Source organism: Gavia stellata, chromosome 13 (assembly GCF_030936135.1).
Source record: "Gavia stellata isolate bGavSte3 chromosome 13, bGavSte3.hap2, whole genome shotgun sequence".
Classification (NCBI taxonomy): domain Eukaryota; kingdom Metazoa; phylum Chordata; class Aves; order Gaviiformes; family Gaviidae; genus Gavia; species Gavia stellata.
This window is the reverse complement of record NC_082606.1, coordinates 13,256,108-13,269,148: the sequence shown is the minus strand read 5'-3', so window position 1 is coordinate 13,269,148 and position 13,041 is coordinate 13,256,108. Positions and strand designations below refer to the sequence as shown.

General features: G+C 39.1%; 1 protein-coding gene across 5 annotated transcripts in view; it reads right to left on the bottom strand.

Annotated features, from left to right (window-relative positions):
• Nucleotides 1–6,328: 6,328 nt before the first annotated feature.
• SPPL2A (signal peptide peptidase like 2A) overlaps nucleotides 6,329–13,041 on the bottom strand; it is a 31,719-nt gene continuing 25,006 nt past the window's right edge. For 2 of the 5 annotated variants that reach the window (XM_059823662.1, XM_059823665.1), the window contains one exon: nucleotides 8,484–11,234. In XM_059823662.1, coding sequence (XP_059679645.1) covers nucleotides 11,160–11,234 — 75 coding nt within the window. In that variant the 3' untranslated portion in view covers nucleotides 8,484–11,159. Of the gene's footprint in view, nucleotides 6,376–8,483; nucleotides 11,235–13,041 lie in introns of those variants that run through there. The other 3 variants (XM_059823664.1, XM_059823667.1, XM_059823663.1) reach the window with 2 other exon arrangements.

Genomic DNA, 13,041 nt, shown 5'->3' with positions numbered 1-13,041 from the left:
GCAAAGGCCGCAGAGACGTTGAAAACGGAGCTTTCGGGGAGAGAAACCAGTCTGACTGGAAAGGCGTGGTTCAAAGAGGGAAGCTCTGCTGCCGAAAGCCCTGTCTCTGCAAGAGCATCAGCCTCAGCATCGGGCTTTACAGCTTCCCCGCGGCGCTGGGGAGCGCGGGCGGCGGGGCTGGGCGGGCGAGGGCAGAGAGCGGCGCAGGGGCCTGGATTTGGGGGTTTGGCTCTCTGCTGCCCCGTCGAGGAAATGGCACCTCAGACCGGAGCGCCGGGGGACCGCGCACTGCTCAGTCACAGGCAGCCGGTGCCTCGAGAGAGAAACCCAGCGTTATTCGTTATTTAAACTACATACTAGGGAACGGCATTAGTTAAGATTTCGTTTGAGCTTTTCTTGCCAGTCGTCCTTACACATGGAAGTGCCGCCATCGTCACTGTGGCAAACACATTCTGTAACTTGGTCTGAGGCAAACTGGAGGAAAGTTCATTTTGGAGGGATAAAGGAAGATGCATTTCTTCCACTTCCATCAACTCTGTGCCCAGTTTAGATTAGGAACTGCCCAGGGCAGGAACCTTGACTTCATTTATCAGCAAAACTTGAGAATCAGTATCACTAATAAAAAGCCTCGTACAATAATTCCTGCTACATAGTTCAGTATTTATCTTTTGCAACAAACTGTATGCTAGAATAAACTGCATTTCTAAAGGAAGAAAAAGTAATTAATTAAGTTTGGCTCCAATTAGTGGTGTTCCCTACATATGAAAAAAATCAAGATTTCCTAGAAAAATGTATGTCTAATATTACTGTTACGCCATTAATTTTTATTTAAGATATAGGGAGTTAGATAGTTCAGCATCTCCTTTGCAGTGAAAACACGGTTCAAAAGTGAGTTAAATCTGGCTCAAAGGTCCTGGTACCATTTCTAAAATACTATGGCCATAGAAGAGCAGTAGTTTGGTATAAACTAAATCAGAACGTTCAAATTCATTTAAAAACTTTGATTTTCATTGTCAGGCCTTATTGTTTGTCTGAGCACTTGTGACATTGTGTTGAACCAGGTATCATCCATCTCCCCTTGCTGCAGAAAGCCAGCATTAACTGTAGACTGTTGGGCTAAGCTGATAGACCTGAGAGCGTGCGCTCACACCTGAACCACTGGTTTGTGCATCACAAAGTAACAAAGGTCTGCACCTACTCACAGCCAAAAACTGGTGAGCCTCAGCATGACAGAAACAGCCTCTTAAGAGTCTGAGGCTCAGTACGCTACTAAATTTACTAGAGCTACTCCAATGATTAGAAAGGGATGAACAAAAATCAAACCAAGCATAAAAAAAAAAAAAAAAAAGGGCAGCCGAACTGGCAGCTGCTAGTTTGAACTGAACTGTAGACACTAAGAATCAAAACGTCCTCGCATTAACAGCCATTCTGCAGGGCAAGTCCTGAAGTACATTCTGGTAGCAGAACCCGTTTGCTGCAAACAATAGGTGCAAACTTGAGAAGACCCATGCAACTGCGGGCATTCAGCTCCACATTAAGGTGTTGCTGCGGGGAGTTCCTCAGCTGCAGAGGAGCTCCTAATGCTTGTTTTCAGTTAACTTCAAAAGAATTTGTGCTATCTTGCATAGGTATGAAAATGAGGCTCCTAGGATTCTTAAGTTTCCATAGAATAGGAAAATCAGCCATTTCTAGGGAAAACTTAAATTAGTTCTGAATACAAGATCTGCCAACAGGCTAAACTCACTCTCTTCCTGCAGGAGAAATCCCAAGCCTGCTGATCAGCAGCTACTTGTTCCCACCTGGATTCCCCTGTGCCAGTGCTAGTTCTTGGCTTATGGAGCAGAACAGAAGCAGCAGTGGAAGCCCAGTAAGATTTTTCTGGAGATGGTTCAAGAACTTTCCAAAGGAAAGCAGAGAAAATGGGGGATTTCTGAATTCTTCAGCTAACACTATAAAGCATTTCTGACAAACTACCACATTCCTGCTTCCTCCCTTCCTTTTTCCCTAATTAATTAATCTAAACCTCCTCACATCCCACTTGAAGTTAATAACTAAGTTCTCCTATGACTAGGTCCTTCATCTCATCTCACAGCAGTATTTGGGCTATACTGACTTCATTCTCATGGTTATCATGTTGGCCTGTAAGTTAAATATCCAAGAGCTAGAAGGAGCAAGGGAATTAGAAAGAAGTAGCTGGAAGCCAGCCTAGGCACGAGACTTCTCTTGTACAAGCTATTGGTTTAGAACATGCTTGAGGTGAGGAATTTTCCATGCCTTTTTTCCTGTTGATCATGGAAAAACGTAAAGAGATTGACATCAAATTATTTCAGAGTTAAACTGTTTGTGATAAGCTTAGATGGAGAGACAGCACATTGTTTCACTGGAACAGCTTGTGAAGAAAATGAAGGTAAAATGAGTCATCAACATCCTCTCTGCCTCACTCTGTCTGGGGGAGCGTCAGCCTTCAGAAAGCATGTTGTGAAGGGGGGGCAGAACATAGCACCACAGTGAAATACATCCCCATGACCTGGGACTGATGGCACATGGCATAAGGAAATCACCTTATATCCTTTCATTATGTTGATCAGCCATACAGAACATGATGTGATTTGACCCTAAGCTAGCAGCATGTCATCCAAAGAGAGTGAGTTCTTGTACGTTCAGATGCTAAACTTTGTTTTCATCGCTGTACCTCAACCTTAGAGGGCTAAGCAGTACAATAAATATTTGCTATGTGTCACCCTGTTGCCTTCCAACCACACCAATACTCAACTCAAAATTCTCTGATACCTTCTTCCTAATCAACAACTGTCAGCTGTGAATTAGAAGGAAATAATGAAGCATTATTTTATACCTTGTTGCATTTAAGGACCTTTAACCTGAAGCAAGCTTCTGTTATCTAAAACAGAATATAACTGGTTTAAACAAAACTCCTTTTGCTATGTGGTTCCTGTATCTCTTTTTATATCTCAAAGCAAACTATCAGTCTGTCACTGGCTCTTTATGCTGAGTAATTATTTGTTATGTAATCATCACCAGAACTAGTAAAATCTGTGATGTTAACCTCAATAGGTTTTACATCACATTAAACCAGCTGTAACTTGATCTCAACACAATAAGAGCTAAAGGATTATAAGAAACCTCTATAAGGAAGCCCTTATCTCAGTATTGCAATACCCAGTAGCCAGGATGAGGCTGTTTGATTGCTCACTCACCCTTATGTAGCTGAAATACTCACTCATGCACAGAAAGAAAAAATTAAAATACAGCATTCCTCTTCACGAGCAATGAGTTCTCATTAAATAAAAGTAATCTGGTTTTGACTTTTTTTGTTTCTTTGACTTTGCAATAAGTTTTACCAGAGATATACTGTGTTATTCTGCAGCTGTTCTTTTAAAGTTGTTCAAAATACGTGCTGGAGTTCATATAGTTAAATCAGATGCAAATGTCAACTGATAAGGAGATCCAGTTAATATCCTACTCAAGGTCAAACAGTAAGGGACAAAAATGGTTTCTACACAGAATCTAAAGTTACCTTTGGCAGAAAAGAGGTATTATTGATTCACTTTTCTTACTCTTTTAACAAGGGTGAATTCTCCCAACCCCTTTTTTTTTCTCCACAGGTTTGTCCATTTCTGCTCTATCTAGGTAAATCGGCTGTCTAGCTGTGGCTAAAATGGCCACTCACCAGTTTTCATTCTGACTGCTACTCCTCAACACTCAAGATACTTGGTTTTTTCAACATGAAAGTTTAAAATTTGTCAAGTAAGGCAAAAAAAGGTTAGGATGGCACAGGTTAATGGGACCTGTAAGTCCCCTCCATTATTTGTGAAGGCTTTTTCTAGTGCTGGAGTTGCAGAGTTTCTGTGAAAATATTTTGCCTGATACCTCTCGGCTAATACAGCAAATAACATTACAAACACGCAACTTCTCAGCAATTCAAAATACGCTATTTCAAAATGGGATAAAGTACAAACAGCTTATTGCTGTTAATCACAACGCTTAGGAAATATAACCTAAAAGAAGGAGGCTTGTTTCCATTGAAGCCAGGGAAAGTAAAACTCAAAAAAATGTCTAACTTCACAGTTTTTAAGCTGTTTAGAAATTTTGGTTACTTTGTCAGTATGTAGTACACGCGAGTTATACATCTTCTTCTGAAGAGGTCCCAAAAGTTTAGTAATCTTTTTGCACTGTACCAAGGTTCTTCAAAACCAAGAAGTAGTTAGTCTGAGCAACGTGTTAGCTTTTAACAGCTGAGAAGCTATGTATTCCCTCAAAGGAAACAAGTGCCTTAGCCATACATTCAAGAAGTAGGTTATAAAAATCTAGGGTAAATTCAAGATACACCAGGAGAAAAATAATGTACAAAAAGTTCATTTTGCATATTTCACAGTCATAAAAAAATTATCCCCTGTAACTGATTTAGACTCCAATCTCACAAGCAATGTATGTATTTAATTTAAAGTAACAGAACTGCTCACGTCTTACAATTGGCAAAATAGCATTGACATCTTACTGTACAAAGTAATTATAAAAAGGGAACACAGAGGTAGCATGCCTTTAGAGCTAAGAGAGCTGATTTGGGATCACCCAAAGGCCACCAGTGCAGTTCAGCTCCCCTCTAACCAGGAGACCCATCACAACAGCACGAGGGTGTTCTCACTGCATTTAGCCTGTTAACTTACGGCTAGAGCATTATTTCACTTACAAAGCCAGCCATTTACTTTGCAATGCAGATGCAGGGAAAGCTATGTGAAGCTTTTCAGTTTTTCAGTGCTTCCCCATTTTCTGGGACTGGCAAATTCCCACCAACGCTAAGAAAGGATTGTAGCGTGGGCTTTCTCATGGCAGTGCAAAGGGCCCGATGACCTAAAGTGCCCAGTTCGGGTGGCAAAACCAGTAACTCAGCTTCGGCTTTGCGGTGTGGCTTGTCACATCCAAATTAGGCAAATGAGAGTGTGGGTTTTCCAGTTTTAAAATCTGCATTAAAGATATTTCATATTAATAGGAAGGGATAGTCAAGTTAATGACCTACTTAAGTTGAGCACACACAGTAGTTCTGAATGCGCGATTTTGCCTTTGACGTGCTCTGTAAGTGGACAAAAAAAGATACATTACCCAACCCATCATCGAAAGTATAACGTAAGCATATCCTGTATTTGGGAATATGATACATTACTTACTGCTCAGAAAACCGTTTGAGAGCTTAACCAACACAGGCCAAAGTCTTGCACAAAACTGCCAAGGCTGTGCCTCCAAAGTCTCTGTTTACATGTGTAAAACCAGTAGCTGCCAGGAACAGTACAGGGACATTTACACCATAATGGTGACCCTTTGCAAGATTTTATCAGTGCCTGCCTTTAAAAAAAATAACTAAAGCGACTTCACCTCAGTTTTGTTCCTTCTGAACTTTCACCCCGTAACTTAAAAGATTTTTAAACCTCCCTGTGAAAATTGTTCCTGCTGCAATCTTCGGGCTTACAAATTCTTGGTTTGAGTTTTAGCTTGTTAGCAGCAGATCTGGTGCATGGTAGACAGGTAGTGAGGCAGCCTTTGCATAGAGATGATCCATGTGCAAGAATCAGAGGTGCAGCATCACCTTCCATGACTGCGCTGCCCAAACCAGTGGGGGAAAGCAGCAGCAGCAGACGGAGGAGCTGCTTCTCCGTGCTGCCAGGCAGCAGCAAGCAATGCGGCGTAGTGCAACAGTCTGAACAAATTGCTTTAGAAGAACAGGACTGCAGGTCAAACCAACTGCCTCCTGAATTTTAGAAATCGGAAACAAGTTCAGCGGTACCTTTCCTTACAGAGCTCTATTTCTTGAATTTTTTTTTAAATCCAGGTATAGGTACCTCATAATCAAAAGGTTAAATTTTAGGTGAGCCTATATACAGGTCTGGTCTTAATTGTCCAACTTTTCTTATTTGACAGTGACCCCGACAAAAGTATCACTTTGTCCTACAGAGGCTTGCTGTTCCATTTCTTAGAGAAGAAAGGTACCAATGGGTATCCATTTGCTCTTCTTACCATTGTTACTATAATGTAAATTTACTTTTAAAATTTATTTTTGAAATCAGCTACCAGAGAAATACTCACCTACCAGAGAAATACCTGTTTGCTAATTTTCTGCAGCTAGTTGCCTTAAATCCACAAGGATGGATCAATTTCCCAGCATAGCCTCCATTACCTTTTGAAAGAAACATTAATTAAAATGACCTCACTTTTCTTGTAGCTTTTACAGGGACACATCACAACAAAGCTTGAAATGAAAGTAACTGAGTTATTGTTGAACTTTTAAATGTACCAATACCTGTTGTTTTTCCTTGTATTCCCAAGCATGTACAATACAGAAGTTGATATATTCTGGTAGCCTTTCTGCAAAACATGGGGAGAGCCAGCATGAGCACATTTCAGCCTCTGATAAAACTGTAAAAAAACTTCCTGTACTTTTTTGTTTTTCAAATCTAAGCCAGGCTGTTGCACCAACATTAATGCAACCCCAGAAAGTCAGTGGGACCGTAACACAGATAAGGACGCGCAGAAAATAAGCTATTGTTTTAAATTACTTTTGCAGGGTAGGTTGAGCTGGTGGGTATGACTGCTGCATTTATTTTAAGAGAGTCCAAAAGATTAAACCTCCTCCTGAACGCTGGTCTCCATCCTGGAACAGAGGCAGATATTATTGTCCAAGATGAAGTAACATGCAGAGACACTTTAAAACATGCTGGTATTGCCCTAAATAGAAAAAAGGAAGAAAGGAGGGGAGTATGTGCACTAGCAAGGAGAGAGAACAGCAAACCAGACAGCAGAATACCTGGGAGCACACCCCTAAGAAAAAGCTGAAAAGGAGCTCTCTTTCTTTGATCTAAACACTTTCTTGGTTAAAAGGTCTTTGAGCTGCAAGCAAAAAACCCCTATTCTCAGCTATTTGATGTCCTCTGTGTTCAGGGAAACAGGATCTTGCACATTCTTTATAAATAAGAGGGATTCCAGAGATACTTGAGCCTCCATCATCAGCCTCTCTCAAGAACACAAAACCTTGAACTTTGATCACTCACTCCTGGCAAAAGGGGTAACAATCTGAGTTGCTCTCCTTCTTTCCTCAAAAATTAGATAAATCATTCAAACAGTAAGACGTGCTATATAGGCTACTTGAAAATAAAAGTGCTTTAGCTTCTGAAAGCATTACAAAACCAAAGACAACTTTTAAATATGCTTAAATCTAACTAAGTTTAGTAGAAGTAAATTATTGCAAGTGAAAATCAAACCCACGTTGTGGTGATAAAATTTGCGGTTTTCTATGAAGAAAAAAAATAATTGCAGATTATTCAAGCTGGAAGATGAGCAGAAAAATTACTTAATAATCACAGCAGTAGAGTTGGAAGGCTCCTCTATAGATTGCCTAGTCCAACCCCCCCCCTGCTCAGAGCAGGCTGTCAGGCCTGTGTCCACTTGTATTTTGAGTATCTCCAAGGATGGAGACTCCATAAGCTCTCTGGGCAACCTGCTCCAGTGTTTGACCACACTCACAGTGAAAAGCTTTTTCTTATGTCTAAATGGAATTGTATTGTAAAGGTTAGATCGATCTAAACGGGCAAGCACTTCTTAATGGTAATCCTGTTCCCTAGAAGAAAATGCCTCTCTTCTGCTTGCAATTTTGAAGCCCCTGAGATTTGTGGTTTTGCTGAAATATCAAATGTACCAGCCTTAACAACAGAATGCCTGGGGAACAGACAGTGAAAAACAAGTTTCCTGATTGCAGCTGTGTCTATTCTTCCTAACTTCTCTACTTTTTAAAGTAAGTAAATTCAAAGAGCATTTTGGAGAGTTTTCTCCCAGTTAAATACAAACACACTATCACAGGGTTCTAGGGATGTCTCAAGGATCACATAGCAAGCGTATTGAGGTTCAGTGATTTTTTTTTTTCCCCCCCTGCCAACATTTCCAACCCAGCCTGGGTTTCAAGGCTGAAGCTTGGCTTTTTCTTGCCCTTCATGTCTAAGGCTAAGTACATTCAGTTGAACAATGCCTCTACAGCACTATTTCCTAGGCTGAATGCAAGTAAGCTTGTTACCATCAAGAAATTGGCACATTAAATTTCTAACTCACTGTTTGTCAGGTGCGCTTTCACAGAGCCCCATGACTAACAGCTGTGCAACAAGCATTTGCTGAGTTAGACCAGTAAAATTGATGTAGCTCAATTGACAGACTTCAGTTCTCCCCCCCGCCCCTGAAAAAAAAAAAAAGAAAAAAAGGAAGAAAAAGCAATCCACCAAACCCACCACATAGGTTTTTACAACCAGAATTGTAACTTTGATACATCAGGCAGGATGGATAAAAACTGCAACTACATTATTTATGGGGGTGTATCATAAATTCTTAATTTACTTGGTATGATGAAATGTTAACTGTTTTGCCATAAACGCTCACAGTAAGAAAAAGATGAGTCAGAACAAAGCAATTACTCAACTTTTTTTTTCCCAAGTAACATTTATTAATAACATTCTTAAAGTGATAACTTAAAGAGTCATAAGGAAGGGGGCTGTTGTCAGTAAACATACAATGAAAAGGCAGTAAGATTTTTATATTAAAGTATGACTAAAAGGGCTTTTAACATAGTGTTTAGCTCAACCAAATTTAATATTAAAAACATTCAAAATTGCTAAAAAGTGTTGCAATCAGTTCTATTGAACTTAGAAAAACCTCATTTCAGTAGTCAATACTAACCTATTATTTATATAAAATTTTAAACTCCATTCTTAATTTTTGTAAACAAAGCACCTAAGCATTTGAAAGAAAAAAGTTAGTTTAAATCCCATTAAACTGCAGCACATGTGTGAAACCTCAGGCATGGAGCGTAATTAGACACAGAACAAGACAGTTTCCACAGCCAGCTGCTGAATACACTTATGTTGCCAAAGGTCTTCTTTATTTATACTAATTCCATTATCATTTATAGCTGAAAATGTAATAAATCGTCCATGCAGAAGATTTCAAAAGAGAAAAAGGAGTCATATTACATAGCTTTGTGAAGCTTCTGAGGGCTTTGAGTGGTACATGACTTTGAATAGAGTTATGACTTTTTCAGGAATTTTCAGAAACTTCTTCATAACCTTTAACTTTGGCAGATACTGGGCTTGTCAAAGAGCTTGACAGCAGATCAGAAGACAAGTTTTCAGTCTGCTGTTGGAACATTGAGATATGCTGTAGTTTATTAAGTGCCAGTCAAATAAAAATTGAAGATGGTGCACAAGATCATTGTATTCTGAGGCTGTCAGTTCAAGCTTAGGTCAAGAAAGTCAAGAGGGGCAACTGCTAACATATGAAAACTGTTTGCAATTTCTGTTTCCTTAGGGAAGTTGCAAACAAGGTCGTTATGTTACCCATATCAACTGGCACCACAGTCAATCTGTGTGAATGGCAACAACAGATACTCAGGCTGTAAGTTTGTCTGCTCCTGACTCTTCCAAGCAGAAGTTTAAACTTGACATAAATTATGTGAAGCGGTGCATTTGCAGTAAGCCTTTGTTAACTGCCAATATAGATTTACAATTGTCTTAATTAGCATACTTCCAAAGTAAATCTAGCTAAACTAGATTTAATCTGGGTAAGTTTTCCTGAGCCGACATGCCCCAAACTAACTATAAATGTCTAAAGGTGACCTTCAGACGATCACTGAGGCACTTACGTGATGCACTGCAGGAAAGCCTGCATTGCCGTTTCTCTGCATGTGCTTATTGGGTTGCTTTCTCCAGGGTTCTTGAACTTGTACTAACTATAAGAATGACATTCATTTAAAGAATAGGAAAAATGTTTTAACAACTACCTGACGTTAGCACTAAGTGAACTCAGTGGTTTCCTGTTGTTGCCTGCTCCAATTTTCTTTGGTGTAAAGTGTTAGCATTACAGCTATACAAATTTTCTATGCCTAATCCCCCACAATTTGCAGTTTCCTGAAAAAAAAAAGAAGTGTCAAACAAACTCAAACTCTTCTAAATGCAAACTAATGATTTAAACTATTTCTCCTTTTCCCAGTCTTTAAAAGCTAAAACAAATTAAGATTAAACAAGTTAAACACATGCATTGGCCTTACCTAACACAGGCACTACTAGCACTATTCAAATCTGTTGTTTTGTCTATCAACTGCACAGAATTTTCAAAAAGTTTCCAAAAAAAGTACGGTGTAGATGCAAAAGCTCAAAATAAAATAAAATCTGTCCTGTATTCCCCCATCCCTTTGAACTGATCCACAGCCACATGAAGACCACAAATATAGACCTAGTCTCAATGGGTAGAAGAACCAGGCCAGAGTTAATATTTCACCCCACCCCCCCAAACAGCACTTATTGAGCAAAAACCCTCTTGCCTTTAGCACCATCTTGTTTGTCAACTATTCCAGGAGCTGCACCTAAGTTTCCAGGACCACTGTGTAAGTACCTCCCCCCCTTTTATTTTTTTGGAAATGGTTGGCGATGTATATAATCCAAAGACTTGCATCAAAGCTTAACAATTTTCACAATTAAGGCATAAGTCAGTGATACTATAGGGGTAAAAAAAGAAAACAAAAACCCAAACAACAAAAAAAACAAACCAAAAACTCACAACCCCAAGCTAAATTTACCCTGTTATCTATTCTATGGCTTACAATGTACATAGACTAACATACACACTGTTTATTCAATTACTTGTAGAAATGGAACTATAGTTTCATTCTTTAGTTGCTATAGTTACATTACTACCAATCTTTGCATTCAAAATCTTGAAAGGAATCCTATGAAGGGTAGTGTACTTTTTTTTTTTAAATGAAACTTGACTAGTCTTAATCAATTTTAAGAAAACATTTCATGCATCAAACTGATATGGGCAAGAAACTTTTATAAAAATATACTGTATAGAAACACATTTGGAAAATTGCATAGAAAATATCCTTTTATTTAAATTGAAATAAGGCACGGTTTTACTAGCTATGGTTTGGCTGTAAAAATGCAAGTCTATTTTGATTACTTTTTTGTTATTAACATTATTTTCCATAAAAATATAGGTGGAGTAAAAAACCCTTTTACAGAGAGTAGGAAATACTCTATTGTAAAGCTTCACCAAATTTACTGTAATTCATTTGTAGAAAATTTGAATACTATTTTAAATCAGGATCCTACATGTTATTGTCCTCCAGGCTGTTCACTGGCTGATGCTGTGCTTTCTTCATTTCCTGTATAATCCAGGTGTTCCATCATCTAAATGTAAAAAGAAAATAAAAAAAAGAAAAAAGAGAGATGGCTCTTTATAAAGAAATACGGCTTCTTCCCCATTGGTCCCAAGTATTTGTTAGCTAAGAGAAATATAATTTAACATGTGTTAGAGCGCATTTTAGCAGCATACTGACAGGAAGTCCTCTATAGATCAGAAAAGTATTCAAGCTAAGTAATCAAAGCTCTCTTAGCTAATGCTTTCCACTACAAAAGCATTCTCCAACTAAGGATCCAAGTCCTCTACAAGAAATTAAACTTATGAGTCAAAAGTATCTCAATTATCAAATACAGAGAACAAAGAAAACCAATTAGGGTTAAGCAAATTTTTCGAAGACATGGTTTGGAGAACTGGAAATAGACCCTAGCATCCTACCTAACATTTACAGGTAGCAAGCAACAGCTTGAATAGAAAAGACTAGCTTTCTCTTTTCATGACAGTAAAAGCTAGCTATATTACAGTTAGTAAAAACTAACTGTATTGGCAACATTTCTTTGTAAATTTTCCTGTTATTTTAAATAGGATAAAGGAAATGGAATTGTAAATTCCCACAACAGAAGAGAATCTAAACCAGATTATTATATAGACTGATTATACTTTCCAATTAATGTAACTGATTAAGTCACCTGAACAACAGAAGACAACGTTGTACTTTTCCTGACTAAAAAGCAGCCTGTTTCCCTATCCATTGCTGAATTCCTAGGGGGCAGTGAAGGCTCTGGTTTCCTCCCTGGGACAAGGCATAGAATAAATTACAGAGGTAATACACACATTTGTTAGCATGACAAACTGAGACCCATCAGTTTGAGGGCTTCAGAATTAAGCATAGTTAACAAGAGGCCAAGGATTGGACAGTTTTGACAGCCGACAACCAGAGACAGAAGATAACGAAGTAGTAAAACTAATGCTGAAAAACAGAACATGTCAAGGAGATTATATGCCCAGCGTGGCAGGATTATTAGGACAAGGGCATAATGCTTTCAAGCATCAAAAGGCAGAAAACCCTACATACGTTCTTCCATAGTGGCATATCCTGCCTAGTAGTAACAAGGCTCTCTGTCTTTCTGTAAAACAGCTGCTCACTGCGTGGCTTCTAAGTTGGGCAGATTTCCATGTGATGAGGACACGACTCCTTTCTTGTCTTACTAGCACCTGCTGGAGGATCCTTGGCAAGACAAAGCCAGGCCCTGACACTGTTGCGTCATACGCTCTTTAGTGTGGTATAGTTCTATATATAGGGCAAAGAGAGTAGTTCCATTAACTTCTCTCTTCTTCTCTAGCCATGACCCACCTCTGTGCCATACCCTCTTTTACACCAACACAACTGTTTCATTGCAAGGTATACAAACATACCTCACTAGAAGGAGGTTTGCTTAAACAAGCTGTTTCTCAATCCAAATGTACCAGCATGCCATGCAGGAAGTTGAGATGACCACCCCAAGGCAAAAACAAGTCACTGGGACTTGGGTAAGGTTTAGGAGAGCCTAGTGGTCACAGTCTCAATCTGACTAAAACCAGAAAAGATCTTTCACATCCCTCCCTTCACGTGTCAGAATTAAGACAAGCACTAGTCTTGCCGATACGCCTAAGAACTGAGTTATAGCAACAGCACACACTCAGTCCAGCAGTGAATACCAAGCTCCCATGCTAATGACAATCTTGCATTCACTTCAGTGTATCTAGAACTTTCCCCTGGCACTGTGACCAAAAACCCACATCAAAAGTCACCCAAAGCAAAACACTCCCTACAATTACAGAAGTCAAACTGTCATTTTGAATGAGGATTGAAGTATT